Genomic DNA, 23,639 nt, shown 5'->3' with positions numbered 1-23,639 from the left:
GCTTCAACTGTGGGAGTGAATTCCATATTCTCCCCACTGTCTGGATCATGAGGTTTCTGCGGAACTCTCCCCTGGATTTATTAAAATCTGTCTGAGATTGATGGCTCACCTGCAAGCAGTAACACCTTCCTCATATCTACCCTGTCCAACCGCCTTCATCATTTTAAAGTCCCCAGTCGCTTTCCTAAAGGTGTGGAGGTGCTGGTGTTGGACTGGGGCAAACAAAGTCAGATGATACCAGGTTATAGTCCAACAGGTTTACACGAAATCACACGCTTTTGGAGTGCTGCTTCTTTGTCACCTTCTATAGCAGGGTGACCAAACTCCATACAGTATTCCAAAAGTGGCCGAACCAATTAATTGAGATCTCTTTGTAATCTTAGATAACCTTCTTCACTGTTCACTATATCACCAATCTTTAGCAACCTTTTCACGATCTATAAGATCATCTACGAATAAATGAGAAATAGAACTGTGCACCTTATTCAAAGTGAGCCCTGTGGTTTCCATACAAGTTCATGATAGCTACTCTGCTTTTGAATCCTAATCCTTTCAGGTTGAATCCCAGTGCTTTGCTCATATGGTTTTGCATAACAAGATCCTGCATTTATATGGCACACTTTGGTGCAGCAAACACAAATGATGCACAGCAAGATCCTGATTGAGATCATTACTTGAATCAAGTGTATTTTTAAAAAAATATTCATTTGTCAGATATCAGTCTCGATCGCTCGCCAGCATTTATTGCCTGTTCGTAGTTGCCCCTTGAGAAGGTGGTGGGGGTGAGCTGCCTTCTTGAACCGCTGCAGTCCACCTGCTGTGGGTTTACCCACAATTCCCTACGGAAGGGAATTCCAAGATTTTGATCCAGCAATAGTGGAGGAATGGCGATATATTTCCAAGTCAGGATGATGAGTGGCTTGGAGGAGAACTTAGAGGGGGCTTGTGTTCCCATGTATCTGCTGTCCTTGTCCTTTTAGATGGAAGTGGTTGTGGGTTTGGAAGGTGCTGTCTGAGGATCTTGGGTGAACATCTGCAGTACCTCTTGTCGATATTATACACTGCTGTTACCGAGCGTCGGTGATGGAGGGAGTGGATGTTTGTGGATGCAGTGCCAATCAAGTTTTGTTCTGGATGGTGTCAAGCTTCTTGAATGTTGTTGGAGCTGCCCCCAACCAGGGCAAGTGAGGAGTATTCCATCCCACTCCTGACTTGTGCCTTGTAGATGGTGGACAGGTTTTTGGGAGTCAGGAGGTGATTCACCACAATATCCCCAGCCTCTGACTTGCTCTTGTAGCCACTGTGTTCATGTGGTGATTTCAGTTGAGTTTCTGGTCAATGATCACCCCTAGAATGTTGATAGTGTGGGATTCAGTGATGGTAACACCATAGAATATCAAGGGGCAGTGGTATGGGCAGGGTATGTGAGCATCCTATCTACAAGACATGGAAGTTTTGAATGTGATCCATATCTTTGCTTTGGGCAACTTTCCCAATGGCTGTGAAAGCTGATCGTTGCGCGTTCAGCTACATGATCCACATGTGACACTGTGGGTTGTTGTTTTCAGCACTGGTGCTTGTTGCCGGAGTGCATGCCAATCTGCGATTGGGTTCACCATTTTCCTCTGTTGCCAGCTATTGTCTCCCTGGTACAATAATGGATATTTGGGGCCTTCATGTTGAGCTTCATGCTAGCATCCTTAGAGTCTTAGAAGCCCCCACAAGTCAGCTGTCCTGATTACCTCATCTTCAGGAGTTCCTCCACTATTATTGGGGTTGGTTAGTTCAGTTGGCTGCATGGCTGGTTTGTAGTAGGTATTATACCACTAGTTTGGGTTCAATTCCTGAACTGGCTGAGGGTACCATGAAGGACTCTCCAACTCAACCTCTCCCCTCGCCTGAGGAGTTGGTCCTCAGTTTAAAACCACTACCAGTTGCCTCTTTCTTGTGAGACAGCAGCCTTATGGCCTGGTAGTATGCTGGCAACTTGAGTCAAAAAGTGTGGTGCCGGAAAAGCACAGCTGACCAGGCAGCATCCAAGGAGCAGGAGAGTCGACATTTCGAGCATAAGCCCTTCATCAGGAATGAAGAGTCGAATCTCCTGCTCCTCGGATGCTGCCTCACCGGCTGTGCTTTTCCAGCACCACACTTTTTGATTCTGATCTCTAGCATCTGCAGTCCTCACTTTCTCGTGATGGCAGCTTGACCTTGGCTGTTAGAACATTTTTTTTTATCCTGCAGTTGCACCAAAGTCACCAAGTTCATGTGATCGTTGTCCTGCCAAATCGTATCCATGATGTTCCATGGATATACGTAAGATCCTGAGGGGATTTGACAGGGTGGATGCTGAAAGGATGCTTTCCCTTATAGGAGAGCTGAGAATGAGGGACACAGTTTAAAAATAGGGGTCTTCCATTTAAGATAAGGATGAGGAGAATTCTTTTTCTTTCAGTTCATGGTGAGTTTTACAACTCTCTATAGAGGATTGCAGGATATGAGCTATAAGGAGAGGCTGGACAAACTAGGGTTGTTTTCTGTGGAGGGGGCGGAGGCTGAGCAGAGACCTGATACAAGGTTAGAAAATTATGCGAGGCACAGATTGGATCGACAGTCAGAATATGTTTCCCAGAGGTTGAACTGTCTAATACTAGAGGGCATGTGTTTGAGGTAAAAGGGGGAAAAATTCAAAGGTGATGTGAGGGAAAGTTTTTTACACAGAAGGTGGGAGATGCCTCATAGAGCTGCAGCTTTTAATAGGTTTTCTTAAAATCATGAGGAAATATAGATAGGGTTAACGGTGAGTGTGTTTTCTTTAGGACGGGGAATTTCAAGACTAGTGAGCATATTTTTAAGATGACAGGAGAGAGGGGTATGAGGGACGTGAGGGGCAAATTTTTCACACAGAGGGTGGTTCAAGTGTGGAATGAACTTCCTGAGGAAGTATGGATGCAGGTACAGTTACAATGTTTAAAATACACTTAGATCATTATGAATAGGAAAGGTTTGGAGGGAGGTTGGAGGGATATGAGCTAAGTGCAGGTGGGTGATACTAGTTTAGATTCGGAGATGCCGGTGTTGGACTGGGGTGTACAAAGTTAAAAATCACACAACACCAGGTTATAGTCCAACAGATTTAATTGGAAGCACACTAGCTTTCGGAGCGACGCTCCTTCATCAGGTGTCAGAACCTCATAGATATTCTTTTGAAGATACAACAGATTCATTCTTATTTGGATCTTGATGCAACAAAAGCAGTTCAGGCCATTCTTCCCATCGGGTTTGTGCTGGCATTTTGAAAAAGATATCCAATTCATCCCAAGGACAGATTTGTTGCCAACACAATGCATGTGAGAGTTTGCACATTTGCAACGACATTGCAGAATTTTTGTGGACATGCCAAACAGTGACCACATTGGTATTGTCAGCATAGGGTCATAGAGATGTACAGCATGGAAACAGACCGTTCGGTCCAACCCATCCATGCCGACCAGATATCCCAACCCAGTCTAGTCCCACTTGCCAGCACCCCGTCCATATCCCTCCAAACCCTTCCTATTCATATACCCATCCAAATGCCTCTTAAACGTTGTAATTGTACCAGCCTCTACCACTTCCTCTGGAAGCTCATTCCATACACGTACCACCCTTTGTGTGAAAAAGTTGCCCATTAGGACTCTATCTTTCCCCTCTCACCCTAAACCTATGCCCTCTAGTTCTGGACTCCCCGACCCCAGGGAAAAGACTTTGCCTATTTATCCTATCCATGCCCCTCATTATTTTGTAAACCTCTAGGTCACCCCTCAGCCTCCGACGCTCCAAGGAAAACAGCTCCAGCCTGTTCAGCCTCGCCCTGTAGCTCAAACCCTCCAACCCTGGCAACATCCTTGTAAATCTTTTCTGAACCCTTTCAAGTTTCACAACATCTTTCAAATAGCAAGGAGACCAGAACTGCACGCAATATTCCAAAAGTGGCCTAACCAACGTCCTGTACAGCTGCATCATGACCTCCCAACTCCTGTACTCAATACTCTGACCAATAAAGGAAAGCATACCAAACGCCTTCTTCACTAACCAATCTATCTGCGACTCCACTTTCAAGGAGCTATGAATCTGCACTCCAAGGTCTCTTTGTTCAGCAACACTCCCTAGGACCTTACCATTAAGTGTATAAGTCCTGCTAAGATTTGCTTTCCCAAACTGCAGCACCTCACATTTATCCATCTGCCACTTCTCAGCCCATTGGCCCATCTGGTCCAGATCCTGTTGTAATCTGTGGTAACCCTCTTCGCTGTCCACTACACCTCCAATTTTGGTGTCATCTGCAAACTTACTAACTGTACCTCCTATGCTCGCATCCTTCGCTCCACGTTGCTCATTGGGTCAAATCCTAGAACTCCCTCACTAACATTGCCAGCACCCTCTCAAGGGGCAATTATCTATGCACACAAAGTGCCTGTGATGCCAATGTCCCATGCATAAGTAAACTTAAGAAAAAGAATACTGGCAGAAGGGGAAGTGAATGAGGGCCAGTAAAGATGGCTGTAGTAATTTGGAGAAGTGAGAGAATGGAGTTTGGTTGATAAGGAGCGTATGGAGAATTTGAAGCAGGATTACAATGGTTTTACAGAGCAGTGAGAGGAGTGTGTGATAATGCAATGGAGGTGAAAGTAGACACCAACTGACGAAGGAAAGACCTAGACTTTGTCAAGAGATTTGTTAAAATATATGAAGAGCTGGTATGGGGAAGACTCATGTGTATAACAGGACATCAGTCATCCTGTATTTGCATTTTGCTTCATATTTAGTCTCTGGACGTATTACTGCAGTAAAGGCGCTTGGGAAACACAAGTTTTTGTTGTTGTAAAGCCGTCTGATTGGTGGGGTGCTGTCCGGGAGGTCTGCTTCGGTGGGCAGTGTGGTGCACTCTTGCATCGTACCTGACACTCGTTGACTCAGGATGTTGAGTGCGGGCCCGGGCTGCCGCCATGTTGTTGAGGTCCCTCACGCGCATGTGTATTTGCGAGCGGCGGGTCGGAGGTTGTGACGGGGATCGAGCTCCAGCTCCAGCTCCCGGTTTGTGTTTCATCGGCGGCGCCGAGGCCCAGAGACCTTCCCCACCACCTTCCCGGCCCCGGCCTTGGCAGCGGACTAGGAGACCCCACTATTACCCGCTGGTGGGTGTCAGCTGTTCGACTCGAGGAGGCTTCGCGGTTCCGACGTGGTGAGTGCGGCTGTTCAACTCTACGAGCCATCACCATTCCTGGGTGCTGAGGGCTGGCTGTTCAACTCTACGAGCCATCACCATTCCTGGGTGCTGAGGGCTGGCTGTTCAACTCTACGAGCCATCACCATTCCTGGGTGCTGAGGGCTGGCTGTTCGGCCCCAGGAGCCATCACCATTCCTGGGTGCTGAGGGCTGGCTGTTGGGTCCCAGGAGCCATCACCATTCCTGGGTGCTGAGGGCTGGCTGTTCGGCCCCAGGAGCCATCACCATTCCTGGGTGCTGAGGGCTGGCTGTTCAGCCCCAGGAGCCATCACCATTCCTGGGTGATGAGGGTTGGCTGTTCAACTCTACGAGCCATCACCATTCCTGGGTGCTGAGGGCTGGCTGTTCGGCCCCAGGAGCCATCACCATTCCTGGGCGCTGAGGGTTGGCTGTTCGGCCCCAGGAGCCATCACCATTCCTGGGTGCTGAGGGCTGGCTGTTCGGCCCCAGGAGCCATTACCATTCCTGGGTGCTGAGGGTTGGCTGTTCGGCCCCAGGAGCCATTACCATTCCTGGGTGCTGAGGGTTGGCTGTTCGGCCCCAGGAGCCATTACCATTCCTGGGTGCTGAGGGTTGGCTGTTCGGCCCCAGGAGCCATCACCATTCCTGGGCGCTGAGGACTGGCTGTTCGACCCCAGGAGCCATCACCATTCCTGGGCGCTGAGGGTTGGCTGTTCGGCCCCAGGAGCCATCACCATTCCTGGGTGCTGAGGGCTGGCTGTTCGGCCCCAGGAGCCATCACCATTCCTGTGTGCTGAGGGCTGGCTGTTCGACCCCAGGAGCCATCACCATTCCTGGGTGCTGAGGGCTGGCTGTTCGACCCCAGGAGCCATCACCATTCCTGGGTGCTGAGGGCTGGCTGTTCGACCCCAGGAGCCATCACCATTCCTGGGTGCTGAGGGCTGGCTGTTCGACCCCAGGAGCCATCACCATTCCTGGGTGCTGAGGGCTGGCTGTTGGGTCCCAGGAGCCATCACCATTCCTGGGTGCTGAGGGTTGGCTGTTCGGCCCCAGGAGCCATCACCATTCCTGGGTGCTGAGGGCTGGCTGTTCGGCCCCAGGAGCCATCACCATTCCTGTGTGCTGAGGGCTGGCTGTTCGACCCCAGGAGCCATCACCATTCCTGGGTGCTGAGGGCTGGCTGTTCGACCCCAGGAGCCATCACCATTCCTGGGTGCTGAGGGCTGGCTGTTCGGTCCCAGGAGCCATCACCATTCCTGGGTGCTGAGGGCTGGCTGTTCGGCCCCAGGAGCCATCACCATTCCTGGGTGCTGAGGGCTGGCTGTTCGGCCCCAGGAGCCATCACCATTCCTGGGTGCTGAGGGCTGGCTGTTCGGCCCCAGGAGCCATCACCATTCCTGGGTGCTGAGGGCTGGCTGTTCGGCCCCAGGAGCCATCACCATTCCTGGGTGCTGAGGGCTGGCTGTTCGGCCCCAGGAGCCATAAGACATAGGAGCAGAAGTAAGGCCATTCGGCCCATCGAGTCCACTCCGCCATTCAATCATGGCTGATGGGCATTTCAACTCCACTTACCCGCATTCTCCCCGTAGCCCTTACTTCCTTGTGACATCAAGAATTTATCAATTTCTGCCTTGAAGACATTTAGCGTCCCGGCCTCCACTGCACTCCACGGCAATGACTTCCACAGGCCCACCACTCTCTGGCTGAAGAAATGTCTCCGCATTTCTGTTATGAATTTACCCCCTCTAATTCTAAGGCTGTGTCCACGGGTCCTAGTCTCCTCGCCTAACGGAAACAAGAGAACCAAATATCAGTGGTTAGCACTGCTGCCTCACAGCACCAGGGACCTGGGTTCAGTTACAGCCTCGGGCAACTGTCTGTGTGGAGTTTGCACATTCTCCCTGTGTCTGCGTGGGTTTACTGTGGGTGCTCTGGTTTCCTCCCACAGTCCAAAGGCATATAGGTTAGGTGAATTGGCCGTGCTAAATTGCCCATAGTGTTCAGGGATGTGTAGGCTAGCTGCATTAGTTAGGGGAAATGTAGAGTAATAAGTATAGGGGAATGGGTCTGGGTGGGATACTCTTCGAACGATCAGTGCAAACCTTTTGGGCCAAATGGCCTGTTTCCACACTGTAGGGATTACAGTTAAGTGAAAATCAGATTTTGGCATTTTTACTCAATGACACAAGAGCATCTTCGCCTACCTTCATTAAATTATTCCTTGGTTCAGCACACTCTCAGGATGTTCTTAAATACCACTGTCAGTTTTACTTTTCTTAATTCTTTCATGAGCATTGCTGGCAAGGCCCAGTATTTATTGCTTGGCCATTTCAGAGGACAATTAAGAGTCATTGCATAGGTCTAGAGTAAGTCAGACTGGGTAACCGTTTCAGATTTCCTTCACTAAAGGCAATTAGTATCAGTGAATCAGAGTGACGCAGCACTGAAACTGATCCTTTGGTCCAACCAGTCCATGCTGACCATAATCCCAAATTAAGCTAATTCTATCTACCTGCGCTTGACCCATATCCCTCCAAACATTTCTTATTCATGTACTTATCTAAATGTCTTTTAAACATTGTAACTGTACCCAAATCCACCACTTCCTCTGCAAATTCATTCCATATACGAACTAGTCTGTGTAAAAAGAAAATTTGCTCCTCGTGTCTTTTTCTGACATTTTTCTGACAATTGATGAGCATTCACATGCTCACCATCACTGAGCATAGCTTTATATTCCAGATTTATTAACTTGAATTTAAATTGCATTAGATGCCAATGGTGTGATATGTCGCACATCCCTGGGCATTACCTTGGGATCTGGGATGGCTAGTCCAGCAACATTATCACCACACCACCATCTCCTCACTTCACACAATGTCACTCAGTCTCTCCTCTTCCTACCTTTACTTCCTTCCAGTGAGTATGGCTGAAAACCAGCCCACAGCACCAGCGTCGGAGGGGGCAATGGACATGGACCAGGTGGAGTACACACTGCGCAAGAGGCTGCCGCGCAAACTTCCGAAACGCAAGAACGACATCTACGTCAACATGAAGACGGATTTCAAGGCGCAGCTGGCTCGCTGCCAGAAGATGCTGGACAGCGGATGCTTTAGCGAGATCTGCATTCATGGCCTGGGGCTGGCCATCAACCGCGCCATCAACATCGCTCTGCAGCTCCAGGGGGGCAGCTTTGGGAGTCTGCAGATCGCCGCCAACACCTCGACTGTCGAGCTTGTGGACGACCTGGAGCCAGAACTGGACGAGGGCGAGCCCCTCACCCGCACCAGAAACAACTCCGCCATTCACATCAAAGTCTTCCACACACTCCCTCAGTAGCAAGTGGTGGCTCTCAGTGTTTACAGTAGTGGGAGGATTGTGACATGTATCTCTGGAGAAACTCATTCGTGCATTCAACACCATCAAAATATATCCTGGATGCTAAGTAAAGGACTGCTTTTTTCATTTGCAATGTTTTCGGATAAAATAATTTTTATTTGAAGTGAAATCGATTCAAGTTATGAATTCAGTACATTTGTGATTCTGTTTGAATTATGTGTACAAGGTATTATGACCATAACCTCACCATGGAAGCAGGAGAAGCTGTTACACCAAAGGGTGTTTATGAACCTTGTAATCACAAGTATTTATTTTAAACTCTTATTTATTGGACCAGTGGACAGTTGCTCCTGATATCTCCCATTTACTCGTGTGTTACTTCTCGACTCTCAGGCTGAGCCAGTGCTTGGTGCAGCCTTTCCTGTACCTGTCAGTGGTTCATTTCTATACTTCCGTTGGATCCTCTGTGCCAAGTTTGAACATTTATCCCAGACTCACTCCAGAGCAAAATTGGCACCCTATTGTGGTACTGTGGGTGAGCCACACTTGTATAGGTGTGAAACAGAGGCCCCCTGCTGCCCATTTGAGCTGATGTTAAAGGTCCCAGGGATTTTATTTGAACAGGAGTGGTGGGGGGGGGAGTAGCCCATTGGTGTCTCCGAGTTAACAATTACCACTCAATATCACTGAAACAGACAATCCTGTCATCATCATATTGCTGTCTGTGGGAGCTTGCTGTGCACCACTTATGTGTCATAAATTGCAAACAAGGTTAATTAGCTATCAAGCACTTTAGGATGTTATATGCTTGTGATGCTGTATATCTCTCCTTGGTGCTCTGAATATAAAGCAAGTTTGGACATTTGTGGCTCTCATTGTTCTATATCTCCAATAACTACAGTTGAGGCAATTTATATAACTATTCAATCCTGTCTTGAACTTGTTAGTGCATGTGTTCAAGCTTCTGCCTGACTGAAGAGGTTGGAAGAGAATCTTATCAGTTGAGAGGGGTCTTTGATAATGCTGGCAGCCTTTCCACAGCAACAAGAAGTGTAAATGAAGTCCATGGATGGGAGGTTGGCTCCTGTCATGGTCTGGGCTGTGCACACCACTTTCTGTCGTTTCTTACGATCCTGGGCAGAGCATTGCCGTACCAGGTCGATATGCACCCAGCTGGAGTGTTTTCTAGGGTGCATAAGAAGGTCCTTATGTGCATGTCATTCTACGCAGTAACTGTGTGAATTCTCTGTGTAAAAAGTCCTTTTTAAATCTTTCTTATTTCACTTTAAAAATATGCCCCCTAGTTTAGAGCTACACCCAACCAAAATGAGAGTTCCTTGCTGTTCACCTTTTCTATGCTCCTAATGATTGTATAAACCTCTATCAGCGCATCCCTCAGCCTCTTGCGCTCCAGTGAAAAATGTCCCACCCTATTTTTAATAACTCAAACCCTCCATTCCTGGCAACATCCTGGTAAATCTTTTCCAAACCCTCTCCAATTTAATGATATCCTTCCTATAACAGGGCGACCGGAACTGGACACAGTGCTCCAGAAGAGGCCTCACCAATGTCCTGTACAAACTCAACATGACGTCCCAAATCCTGTACTCAAAGGTCTGAGCAACGAAGGCAAGCGTGCTAAACTCCTTCTTAACCACCTTGTCTGCCAGTGTTGCAAATTTTAAAGAGTGACTCACCTCCTGGCTTCCCAAAGCCCATGCACTGTCTGTAAGGCACAAGTCAGAAGTGTGATGGGATACTCCCCACTGACCTGGATGAATGCAGCTCCAACGACATTCAAGAAGCTTGACACCACATTGGATAAGTGGCCTGCTTGATTTGCACCCCATCCACCACCTTAAACATTCACATGTTCACTCCTTCCACCACTAATGCACACAGCAGCAATGTGTATTATCTACAAAATGCAGTGTGACCTCTACACCCCGCTAGAAGGACAAGGCAGCAGCTACCAGGGAACACATTTGCTGCAAGATCCCCTGTGCGTGCAGAGCGTCAGCTGAGGATCAGTTAGTCTTGGTTCAATACCAGCACCAACTGCTTGGTGCAGCCTTGACTCAGAGCCTTGTTTATTCTGTAATTGCAATGTCACCTAGGAATTGAGTTGGTTTGTTAATACTGGTTGGAGATATTGCTGGAAATGACCTTCCTGCTTCTGACAGGATCATAATTCGTCACTTGGAAACAAAATTGTGGATGAACTGCAGAGACATTCACTAGGTCTCCTCAGCAGATAAGGCCATAAGACACAGGAACAGAAGTAAGCCATTCAACCGATCAAGTATGCTCTCCGAATATGATCATCCTCAACTCTGCTTTCCTGCCTTTTCCCCATGACCTTTAATCCCCTTCTTCATTAAAAAATCTGTCTATCGCAGCCTTGATGACCTTGCCTTGTCAGAAAGAATTTCACAGATTGACTGCCCTCAAAGAGGAGAAATTCCTCCTCTGACTTAAAGTACAAACCCTCATAGTGCGGTTACGTCTGGTCCTAGACTCTCCCACAAGGGGAAACAACCTCTTCACATCTAGCCCGTCAAGTCCCGTAAGAATCTTAAATGTTTCAGTAAGGTCACCCCTCATTCTTGTAAACTCTAATGAGTGCAACTCCTGACGAAAGGTTCCTTCGATTTCCCCTGCTCCTCTGATGTTGCTTAACCTGCTGTGCTTTTGCCAGTTCCACTCTTTATCCACTCAGAACTGCAGATGCTGGAGATTCAATCTCCTGAATACAGGTCCATTCTGCTTACCATCTCCTCAAAAGAAAATTCCTCCATACTGACATCAACCCACTGAACCTTGTCTGGATTGCCTCCAATGCCAGTATATTTTTCCTTAGATAAGGGGACCAAAACTGTTTAGTAGCAGCATTTCAGCGTTGATCTGATTAGTGCCTTATATCATTTTGGTATGACTTGCCCATTTTCATATTCCATTTCTCTTTTTTTAAAAAAAAAAGGCCAGTAGTCAATTTGCCTTCAATATTGCCCACTGAACTCAGATCATAGAATCTCGAGATTGTGGAAGCAGGCCATTCAGCCCACTGAATCTGCACTGAACCTCCGAAGAGCATCCTACCTCATCCCTGTATCCCTGCATTTCTAATGGCTAATACACCCAACCTGCACAGCCCTGGATACTCTGGGCACTTTAGCATGGCCAATCCACTTGTGCGTCTTTGGACTATGGGAGGAAACCCATTGTTATGAAGGTTGAAGGTATGTACTTTACTTTTAAGAGAGAGTCAAAGCAGGCAAGCACCTGTCATGTCACAGAGTGTGCTGGAAAATTGAAAGATGTAACATTTTGGCTATAATCTAGATACTGGTTGTTTTCACAGCAGTTCAAATTTAACCAATCAGCTTAAATTATGCCCCAAGATACTAAAACCTAATCTAATTTGAATTTTAGTGTTTTGACAACATTGAACCAATGAGAAAATCAATGTTTGGGCTTTTTTAAAGCAGACATTTTGGACAGTTAGCCAGAAAGAGGACCAACTGCCATTGAAAGATTGCGATTCACCACACTCTCTGTTAAAGGTACCCTTTTCATATGAAACATCTTTGCAGCAGAAGACCAAAGACGACCCAGGAAGATCTACAAACAGGAAGACCGACACCGGAAACGACCGGAACCCTGTCTGGTTTTGAAAATTGAGTCACTGTAAATTTAATAGGGGCTTTTATTGGATCAGTATATTGTTAAAGGGTGGGAGGTAGATAACAAGAAAAAGGAGGCACAGAGTTGTAAATGGTTATTGTTTAATGTTCACTTTTAGAGTTAAATAATAAAATTGTTATTTTTTCTTTAAATAGTGGAATTTAGGTAGTTCTCTGTCACTCCTACTTTAACAGATTACAAGGCAAAATGAGCTTTTCTGTGTGGTTAGATTACATTACATTCCCTACAGTATGGAAACAGGCCGTTTGGCCCAACAGATCCACACCGGCCCTCTGAAGAGTAACCACCCAGACCCATTCCCCTATCCTCTATTTACCCCGACTAACGGATGTAACACTATGGGCAATTTCCCATGGTCAAGTCACCTGCCCTGCACATCTTTGGACTGTGGGAGGAAACCGGAACACCCGGAGGAAACTTACGCAGACACTAAGAGAATGTGCAAACTCCACACAGACAGTTGCCTGAAGTAGGGCTCGAACCCGGGTCCCTGGTGCTGTGAAGCAGCAGTGCTAATCACTGAGGCACCGTGCTGCCCGTAATGTGTGTTTGGTTTAATTAGCAGAAGGGTTTACAGTTGTGTCGTAACACGATGTAGACACAAGAAAATGTGCAAGCACCACGCAGACACCTGAGGGTGGAATCGAACCCAAGTCCCTGACACCGTGAGGCAGCAGTGCTAATCACTGAGTCACCATGTCACTCGTAAATCACAAAAAGGTAGCTACAAAAGCTTTGGGTGCTTAGTGGTTAGCACTGCTGCTTCACAACGCCAGGGACCTGGGTTCAATCTCACCCTTGGGTGACTGTCAGCGTGGAGTTTACATATTCTCCCCGTATCTATATGGGTTTCCTCTGTGTGCCTTGGTTTCCTCCCGCAGTCCAAAGATGTGCAGGTTAGGTGGATTGGCCATGGGAAATATGGGGTTACAGGGAGAAGGTAGTAGCGTAGGTCTGGAGGGGATGTTCTTCAGAGGGTTGGTGTGGACTTGATGGCTGAATAGTCTCTTTCTGCATTGCAGAGATTCTGTCGTGTTTCCCACAGTAGGAAGTGAGAAGGAGGTTTAGATTAGATTACTTACAGTGTGGAAACAGGCCCTTCGGCCCAACAAGTCCACATCAACCATCCGAAGAGCAACCCAACCAGACACATTCCCCTACACTTAACACTAGGGGCAGTTTAGCATGGCCAATTCACCTAACCTGCACATCTTTGGACTGTGGGAGGAAACCCACGCAGACACGGGGAGAATTTGCAAACTCCATACAGGCAGTTGCCCAAGGCAGGAATTGAACCCGGGTCTCTGGCACTGTGAGGCAGCAGTGCTAACCACTGTGCCACCGTGCACAGTGGTTTTGACCAAGTTGACCGAGACTGGAGGTATTCAGTATTGCTATCGTGCCATACTGGTTTTTCCAGTTACCACCGTGACCAATTAAATACCTTGTCTATATCAGGTTTCAAACAACAAGATCTGTCATCGAAGTTACTTAACAAATGTAATTATAGGTTTATTATCAAAGCAAAATGTATTCGATGAAAATGCAGGAATTAGTTAATAAACACACTTGGTAATATGAAAGAGCCAAAAAAAAAACAAATTTCTCTGCTAAGGTTGGCTTTCTGACAAAACAACACATTAACTAATAGGTTACCCGTGAGACAAAAGGATAAAGCGTGGATTATTATGGAGTCTGTTGTCTTGGCACATGGGGTCAAGTCTAAGATGTGTCTTGCTCAGGAAATACAAGCTTCGTTCAATGACTCTTTCAGAAGAACAAATCGATTTCATCCTGAACTGGTGTAGAGGGTATTCTTCTCAGAAGTGGGAGAGATCAGCCAGGTAGCTCTTCCTCGCAGGCTTCTTGTCCCCCAGATGAAGACTAGATAACAAAGCATTCTCCACCCAGTCAACGTGCGAAGATCAGCTCCAACAAAGGCCCATGGTAACACAAGCAGTTACCACCAGTCATCGGAGCACTGCTGCTTCATCAGGTGATTGTGGAGAAAAGCTCTAAGACACGGTATTTATAGAAAAAGTTTACAGTGTGATGTAACTGAAATTATATATTGAGAAAGACCTGGATTGTTTGTTAAGTCTCTCATCTTTTAGAATGACCATGTTGGTTTCAGTTCTCTGGTTTCTGTTGGTTACGTGAATCCATGTAAGATTCTGTAAATGCGGTTTTTAGATTAGAATCAGTCTGACCATTGTGGCAGAGACAGCCTCACACAGGGAGCTAACACCTTCAATACATTATCTGGGCCGACATGACACCAGTTGTTAAAGTTCACTCGAGAATGTAAAAGTTTTGTGATTTACATATAAAATAACTGAAACCAACATGGTCATTCCAGAAGATGAGAGACTTAACAAACAATTCAGGTCTTTTTCAATATATAATTTCAGCTACATCACACTGTAAACTTGTATTATAAATTCCGTGTCTTACAACCTTATTCTCCAGCAACCGCCTGATGAAGGAGCAGTGCTCCGAAAGCTAGTGTGCTTCCAAATAAGCACACTGTTGGACTATAACCAAGTGTGTGATTTTTTAGTTTGTACACCCCAGTCCAACTCCGGCACCTCCAAATCATGACCACCAGTCATGTGATTTTTAGGAAGTCTTGTTTAAACAAAAGACTCTCAATGCCCCCAGTGACCTACTAATGACACCTTTTAAAGAAACCAGGGATTTCCACAAAATTACATAGGAAGTAGGAGCAGGAGTAGGTCATCTGGGCCCTCGAGCCTACTCCGCTATTCAACAAGATCATGGCTGATCTTTTTGTATACTTAGCTCCACTTACCTGTCCTCTCACCATAACCTTTAATTCCTTTACTGTTCAAAAATCTATCTACCTCTGCCTTATAAACGTTCAACGAGGTAGCCTCAACTGCTTCACTGGATAGGGAATTCACAACCCTTTGGGTAAAGACGTTCCTCCTCAAATCAGTTCTAAATCTGCTCCCCTCCTTATTTTGAGGCTATGCCCCACAGATCTAGTTTCACCTGCCAGTGGAAACAATCTTCCTGCTTCTATCTCATGTATTCCCTTCATATTTTTAAATGTTTCTCGAAGATCCTCCCTCATTCTTCTCAATTCCAATGATTATAGTTCCAATCTATTCAATCTCTCAGAAGCCAATCCTCTCAACTCCAGAATCAACCAAGTGAACCTCCTTTGCACCCCCTCCAGAGCCAGTAGGTCCTTTCTCAAGTAAGGAGACCAAAACTGCACACAGTACTCCAGGTGTGGCCTCACTAACACCCTGTACAGCATAACCTTCCAGTTTTTACCAGGATATTGGAGAGGTTTTTGAAAAATATGAATGCAGAAGTGGGAGTGAAGAGAATCAAAGACACTGCCTCTCCATTGTTGGATATCCAGTCTATCATCCAAGAAACGTGGAGCTTAAGAAAGCAATGAAAAAGGCATCAGTGGCAACAGGACAGATGAGAGCCAAGGCTGAAAATGAAGCAGAGAAAATGCCATACAAAGAAATTAAAGGAACTTTTAAACATTTGCTTCCATTTGTGATCATTGAATGAATGTATTGCGAAGCACGAGGAGCCCAGTATTCCCTCCCCCATTTCCTGAATGGCTTTAATAAGCAGCTCCCCTGGTATTTATTAACTGCTGAAAATTTTTCTTTTAAACTCGGTCAACACTTGTGTTATTCCGGCCACTTTGTTGTGGGTGGGATGGGGTGAGGAGGAAGGTGTAGGCCAAGAGCCAGGGGAACTGCAATTCCTGTTAGAGTGGCCCTCTCTGTTGCCATAGCAACTAAAAGCTGCGAATGCTTGGAGATTGGGGCCTACTCTGACTTGTCGCACCCTGTGGCCTGACGAAGTCAGGCTGCACAAAGTTGAACTGCATTCCTTATGGAATTTAAAAGGTTCAGGACAGTGTGGGTTTGAGAGAAAGTAGATGCACTGGGGAAATGTTTTCTCTAAAGGGATGAAGGGAACCATAATTTCAAAATTGGCTGTGTCTATTGACACCACATACTGGTGTGCTAATTTCATGTATTTAAATGGTGGACAGAAAGGGGGTGTGACTGAACATTCACATGCAATGCATTTGGGTATAACATCATTGGATGTCACATTGCTGGAATCATATACATACACCTTTCTGGATTAGTGCTCTCTCAAAGGTGGAAGTGAATAAGTGTCAGCAGACACAGCCTTTAAGGTTAAATCCTTTAAGAGGGAAATCACACAAAGCATTGTGGAAATGTGCAGTTCCCTCTGACAAAAGCCTGAGATATGTTAGAGGTCCTCTGGAACTTCCAAAACTGGTAATCATGCCGTCATTAAAACTGGGCGAAAGTGAGGACTGTAGCTGCTGGAGATCAGAGTGGTGCTGGAAAAGCACAGCAGGCCAGGCAGCATCCGAGGAGCAGGAAAATTGGCGTTTTGGGCAAAAGCCGAAACGCCAATTTTCCTGCTCCTCAGATGCTGCCTGGCCTGGATTCCTGATGAAGGGCTTTTGCAAGAAATGTCGATTTTCCTGCTCCTTGGATGCTGCCTGACCTACTGTGCTTTTCCACCATCATTAAAACTACCTATTTCTACGTGCACAACATCGCCCCTGTGTGATCATTTCGTTCACATCTTGGTTAGCCGTGTGTCTGCCCAATTCTACCCTCTGTCATCTGTCATCTAAAACTTTGCTGCCCCGTCTTAATTCATGGCAAGTCCCATTCCTTTATCACAGCCAGAGAACACAGTGCTTTCAATTAAACCTGTTGGACTATAATCTGGAAAGGGAGTTTGAATATGGCATTGTGACACGGTGGTTCAGTGGTTAGTACTACTGCCTCACAGCACCAGGGACCCAGGCTTGATTCCACCCTCAGGCGACTGTCTGTGTGGAGTTTGCAAGTTCTCCTTGTGTCTGTATGGGTTTCCTCCGGGTGCTCCGGTTTCCTCCCACCGTGCAAAGGTGTGCAGGTCAGGGTGGATTGGCCAAGCTGATACTTTTTGGAGGGTCAGTGTGGACTTGATGGACCGAATGGCCTGCTTCCACACTGTAGGGATTCTATTCACAGGGACGTGGGTGAAGAGCATAGTGAATTAAACAGCTCTTCCAAAGAGACAGTATGGACAAGCTGCCTTGGGTGGCTACCTCTTTTGCTAACATGTTGGTGGTCTCCGGTGTCTCTATTTATACCTCGTCTTTTCCTGTACTTGGACTTTGAATTGTGTCAACTTTATAACTTTCAAACATCCTCATCCCCTCGATTTCCATTGTTCCACCATTGCCTTCAGCTACTTGGGGCCTCAAACTCTGGGATTCCCTCTTGAAAACTCTCTGCATTCTCTCAGTTCTACTTTAAAATGCTCCTTAAAGCTGATCTGACGTTAGGTCATCTGTTGTAAACTGTGGCTCATACAGTTTTCGGTTTGCTTTGGCAACCCTCCTCAAGGTTGGTTACATCATTAAGGAGGCTACATAAATGCAGTCATTATTGACTGACCCTCAACTGACGTCCTTACTCTCTGCCATCCGAGCTAGATGACTGAGTGTATAGTGCCAATGGTTGGGTCTATATAGATTTTTAGATTAGGTTACTTATAGTGTGGAAACAGGCCCTTCAGCCCAACAAGTCCACACCAACCCGCCAAAGCACAACCCACCCAGACCCATTCCCCTACATCTAACACTATGGGCAATTTAGCATAGCCAATTCACCTAACCTGCACATTTTTGGATTGTGGGAGTAAACCCGCACAGACACGGGGAGAATGTGCAAACTCCACACAGAAAGTCGCCTGAGGTGGGAATTGAACCCAGGTCTCTGGCACTGTGAGGTAGCAGTGCTAACCACTGTGCCACCATGACGCCCACTACTAGGCAGAAGTGGGTACTGCAGATGCTAGAGATTAGAGTCAAGATTAGAGTGGTGCTGGAAAAGCACAGCAGGTCAGGCAGCATCGGAGGAGCAGGAAAATCGATGTTTTGGGCTGAGTGAAGGGCTTTTGCCCGAAACGTCGATTTTCCTGCTCCTCGGATGCTGCCTGACCTGCTGTGCTTTTCCAGCACCACTCTAATCTTGACTCTATATAGATTACACTGAGGCTGTCCTCCCTGTGTGACATCATTGACATTAATGACTGGGTGCAGTTGGCAACAAATGGTTCAAAATGGTGCCAAGTTGTTTATTAAGCTGCTTCACACTTTGAGTCCGAAAATCTTCAACGATGAGGCAGAGCGGCAGCAGGGGAGTAAAGATAATCCTGCGGTCTAGATCCCACAGCCCAAAGACTCACAGACCTGTCCTGTCACTTGAAGACACTCAACAGAGCCCAAGTGGGTGTCACTCTCAAATTGAGGCATGGCTGATGGTCAATCAGCAAGCATTACATTTCCAGCCCTGCTCATCCCCTCTTTGGTCAGGTGGCTTGAACACTCAGTTGCCAAGCCTCAGAGCTAGGACAAGTTCTGTTTGAGTAAGGTGGTAAATGGCACTGGCAAGCCACAGTTCCCAGGCAAGTAGAGAGGAGCTCAGTACTACAAGCACACTGACTTTACAAGCATGTTGCAGCCAGGAATTCGAAGATTAAATGGCTGGAGTTTGCTCACGCAAATTCTGCAGGGTCTTAATCTTGTTTTCAATTTTCCCAGGTGTAATAAATTCGGAATTAAGTAAGCTCTTTGTTGGCCAAAATGCACCCATGTCAAACCTCCACAGAAATCTCTCCAGTTCCTAAATTGTTTCCCTGTTTTAAGGATCAAGCTATTTGCTGTGGCTCCACATCTCTCTCTCTCTCTCTCTCTCTATCGCTCTCTCTATCTCACCTCACACCCCCAACTCAAACATACAGGGATACTGGGATACACTGGCCTGGCCTGGTTCCAGAGAAAGGGAAAGCAAATCAGCCAGGGCTTTGACCCGGATCACCAGTGCAACTAATGGGAAATGCATGTGTGTGTGTGTCAGTTTGCTTGTGTAAGTGTTGGGCATGTTTTTGTGCATTTGGGTATATGACCATCTTAGGTCAGAAGACAGGTTAGGAATTAAAGCAGAGAGCGCTGGAAACACTCAACAGGTCAAGTAACCTCTGCCGAGAGAAAAACAGGATTACGGTTTCAGGTCAATAACTCTTCACTGAATTCTTTCACAGGATTTGGGTATTGCTGGCAAGGCTAACATTTGTTGCCATCTCAAATTGCCTTTGAGCTAAGTGGCTCCCTTGGCCATTTAAGAGGGAGTTGAAAGTCAACCTCATGGCTCACGGTTTCAAATCTCAACCTGTTTAAGGAGGGCAGGTTTCTCTCCCGAAAGCGCATGATTGAGCCAAGTGGGCTTTTACAGCAATTGATAGTCATTGAGGCTAGCTTTCTGTCCCAGATTAATTAATTCATTCCAATAACTGTCACGGTAGGGTTTGAACCTGTATCCCTTGACAACTATTATTCTTGGATTACTAATCCAGTGACATTGCTACCACACCACCTGAACTAAAGGGATCAAGAAAAAATAGTTTAAAACAATCCTGATGTAGTGAAAAAGAAACAAACAGAGGGAGAGGCTTTGATGTCAAAGTACTGAAGTCAAGACTTGGAGGTGCCGGTGTTGGACTGGGGTGAACTAAGTTATAAATCACACAACACTAGGTTACAGACCAACATAGAGTCATAGCGATTAGATTAGATTCCCTACAGTGTGGAATCAGGTCATTTGGCCCAACAAGTCCACACCGACCCTCCGAAGAGTAAACCACCCAGACCCGTTTCCCTCTGACTTATGCACCTAACACTACGGGCAAATTGGCATGGCCAATTCACCTGACCTGCACACCTTTGGACTGTGGGAGGAAACTGGAGCACCCGGAGAGAATGTACAAACTCCACACAGACAGTCGCCTAAGGCGGAAATCAAACCTGGGACCCTGGTGCTGTGAGGCAGCAGTGCTAACCACTGAGCCACCATGCCGTCCCAATGATGTACACCACAGAAACACAGCAACAGGTTTATTTGGAAGCACTAGCTTTCGGAGCGCCACTCCTGGAGTTCCAAACGTTAGTGCTTCCAAATAAACTTGTTATTGTGTGAGTTTTAATTATTGAAGTCAAGGCTGAGTCCAGAAGGTTGGAGATTGTCAAGTCAAAACATCCAAGTCAAGGGAGGGCAAATGGTTGGTACCTATTACCAAGTCTTGACTGCTGGTGAACATCTGAGAAGATTCAGTAATTCTTTTAAAAAATGCATGTTTCAATATTGGGAGGTTTTGTGTTGGCCTTGGTGTGGAGCTCTCTCATCTCTCACCCAATGACTGTTGTGAGTTCAAATCTATTCCAGAAAGAGGCATATAGAAAGAAACATATAGATATAGAAAATAGGAGCAGGAGTAAGCCATTCAGTCCTTTGAACCTGCTTCTCTATTCAACATGATCATGGCTGATCATCCAACTCAGTCCCCTACTCCTACTTTCTCCCCCATTTAATCTGTTTAGCCCCAAGAATGGAATCTAACTCCTTATTGAAAACATTCAATGTTTTGGCCTCAACTACTTTCCATGGCAGAGAATTCCACAGGCTTCCCACTCTCTGGGTGAAGACATTTCTCCTTGTCGCAGTCCTAATTGGCCCTGTATTATACAGCAGGGAAACAGACCCCTCGGTCCACGCTGACCATAATCCCAAACTAAGCTAGTCCCACCTGTCCGTATTTGGTCCCTATCCCTCCAAGAATTTCTTACGTGCTCATCCAAATATCTTTTAAACATTGTAACTGTACCCACATCCACAACTCCCTCTGGAAGTTCATTCCAGACGCGAACCACTCCAAAGAAAAATGTCCCTCATGTCTTTTTAAAATCTTCCTACTCTCACCTTAAAAAAATGCTCCCTAGTCATAAATCCCTCAACCTAGGGAAAGACACCTGCCATTCACTTTATCTTTTCCTCTCATGATTTTATAAACCTCTATAAGGTCACCCCTCATCCTTAGACTGTGACCCTCTGCTTCTAGGCTAACAGTCTCTAAGTAGTAGAGTGGTGCTGGAAAAGCACAACAGGTCAGGCAGCATCTGAGGAGCAGGAAAATCGACGTTTCGGGCAAAAGCCCTTCGTCTTGCCTCTAATCTCCAGCATCTGCAGTACCCACCTCCGCCTAGCCTCCATGGTAGTATCAAGGAAGCTCCACATTGCGGGTCGATTTGTAAGAACATTTCCAGAGAAGGGTTTCACCCAGGGTTCCTAGGCCAACATTTGCCCCCTTAAACACAACACCCCCTCCCAACAAAAAAAACCCTCTTTGAGCTGCATGTGAACAACTGGCCTCCCTCAGCGAGACCTTCCTTGGTCGCGTGGTACCCGCAGAAGGAGCAGGGTGCAGTCTGGGGGGCAGGGTAGGTGGCGTCGAAAGGTGTGGCGTTACCACAGACTACTCGATTCCATACAGATAGAGGTGGCCAAGCGACATGGGAGAAGAGGGAAGCCTGCGCTGTGTCACTGGGCACCACGGTGGGGGGAAGGTTAGGGACATCGATTACCACGTCACCAACTCTGGGGAGGATCAACTGTTTCTCCATCATAATGCCAGCTGCTGCTGTGTAGGATTATCACAGTGGAGGGCCCTTTATAAGGCCAGGCAAAATGAAAGAAATCAGAAGAGCTCAGGCACGAGGTTAATGTTCAGCAGTGACTCCTGACTCATTCCAACTTTTGCGCTGAAGCACTTTGTAATCGGACTGACTCTTTGTGATAAAAACACACACAGACACAGAGTCCTTGCAGCAACTTCTTGAAAAAAAAGTAACCAATCGAGTGAGGCAAGGAGGTCAGAATGGGCTGGTTTGATCTAGAGTTTGATTACCGAGGCCGGGTTATATTAAAAAAAAGGGATCAGCCATTACACCCTTCTGCTGCAAAGACACTCAGAGGATTCCAGGCCTCAGGTCAGTCACAGTCAGGAGTGTACTCCAAGGCCGGAGGTTTCATGCTGGGGATGCCTCCCTATTCGGAGAAGAACGACCTGGATAAAGATGAGGCGCAGATCGAGACGGTGGAGCCTGACAGCCAGTCCCAGGCCGGTGGGACGGAGAGGGAGGGCGAGAATTTGGAGCAGGAGGGCGCTGAGGAGAGCCATGATTCCTACAAACGCTACCTACCAGCCGATGAGGGGCAGAGCGCGACCAGAAAGGCGGTGCAGAGGATACTCAAGATCTTGAAACGTAAGTTGAACCGTGAGGCATTGGTCAGGCGAACAGTGTCAGGTGTCAAAGCATGGACAGTGGCCATTCGGCCAGTCATCCTCGCGCCGTTACTTGCAAAATCCAGAATCAATCCCACTGCCCCGTGCTCTCCCCATAGCCCTGTATCAATTCCCAAACCAATCCCACTGCCCTGCTTTCTCCATAGCCCTGTATCTATCCCCAAACCAATCCCATTGCCCCGTTCCCTCCGCGTAGCCCTGTATCAACCCCAAACCAATCCCACTTCCCACTCTCTCCCCATGATCCTGTATCAATCTCCAAACTAATCCCACTGTCCTGCTCTCTCCCCATAGCTCCATATCAATCCCCAAACTAAACCCATTATCCTGTATCAACCCCAAACCAATCCTACTCCCCACTGTCTCCCCATGATCCTGTATCAATCCCCAAACCCATCCAACTGCCCCATTTTCTCCCCATAGCCCTGTATCAATCCCCAAACTAATCCCACTGCCTTCCTCTCTCCCCATAGCTCTAAATCAATCCCCAAACTAAACCCTCTGCCCTGCTTTCTCCATAGCCCTGCATCAATCTCCAAACTAAACGCACTGCCCTCCTTTCCCCATAGCCCTGTATCAATCCCCAAACCAATCACACTTCCCACTCTCTCCCCATGATCCTGTATCAATCCCCATACTAATTCCATTGTCCTGCTCTCCCAATAGTTCTGTATCAATCCCCAAACAGGCCCCACTGCCCTGCTTTCTCCATAGACCTGTATCAATCCCCAAACTAAACACATTGCCCCGGTCTCTCTCCCCATAGCCCTGTATCAATTCCCAAACTAATCCCACTGCCCCGCTCTCTCTCCCCATAGCCCTGTATCAATCCCCAAACTAATCCCACTGCCCCACATTCTCCCCATAACCCTGTATCAATTCCCAAACTAACCTCACTGCCTCGCTCTCCCCAAACTAATCCTATGTCCCGCTTTCTCCCCATAGTCCTGTATCAATCCCCAAACTAACCCCACTGCCAGGCTCTCCCCATAGCCCTGTATCAACCCCCAAACTAATCCTATTGTCCCGCTTTTTCCCCATAGCCCTGTATCAATCCCCAAACTAACCCCACTGTCCTGCTCTCTCCCCATAGTCCTGTATCAATCCCCAAACTAACGCCACTGCCCCAGTCTCTC

The 23,639-nt window shown here is 47.0% G+C and overlaps 2 protein-coding genes across 3 annotated transcripts in view; both read left to right on the top strand.

Moving 5' to 3' along the window:
- Positions 1–5,019: 5,019 nt before the first annotated feature.
- pop7 (POP7 homolog, ribonuclease P/MRP subunit) lies at positions 5,020–9,430 on the top strand. The gene is made up of 2 exons (XM_043683680.2): positions 5,020–5,221; positions 8,147–9,430. The coding sequence occupies exon 2, from the start codon at positions 8,152–8,154 to the stop codon at positions 8,563–8,565; it is 414 nt and encodes a 137-aa protein (XP_043539615.1). The 5' UTR covers positions 5,020–5,221; positions 8,147–8,151; the 3' UTR covers positions 8,566–9,430.
- Positions 9,431–22,024: 12,594 nt separating this feature from the next.
- LOC122544340 (chloride channel protein ClC-Kb-like) overlaps positions 22,025–23,639 on the top strand; it is a 75,051-nt gene continuing 73,436 nt past the window's right edge. For both annotated transcript variants that reach the window (XM_043683535.2, XM_043683534.2), the window contains exon 1: positions 22,025–22,462. In XM_043683535.2, coding sequence (XP_043539470.2) covers positions 22,075–22,462 — 388 coding nt within the window. In that variant the 5' untranslated portion in view covers positions 22,025–22,074. The remainder of the gene's footprint in view (positions 22,463–23,639) is intronic.

This window comes from Chiloscyllium plagiosum, unplaced genomic scaffold (assembly GCF_037043375.1).
Source record: "Chiloscyllium plagiosum isolate Xiang-an unplaced genomic scaffold, Cpla_swu_hap1 HiC_scaffold_44, whole genome shotgun sequence".
In the NCBI taxonomy this organism is placed as follows: domain Eukaryota; kingdom Metazoa; phylum Chordata; class Chondrichthyes; order Orectolobiformes; family Hemiscylliidae; genus Chiloscyllium; species Chiloscyllium plagiosum.
Note: the sequence above shows the minus strand (reverse complement) of the source record. Positions and strands in the feature narration are given on the sequence as shown.

Coding starts and splice junctions, on each gene's coding strand:
- pop7 (XM_043683680.2), top strand. CDS start 8,152: ATGGCTGAAAACCAGCCCACAGCACCAGCGTCGGAGGGGGCAATGGAC.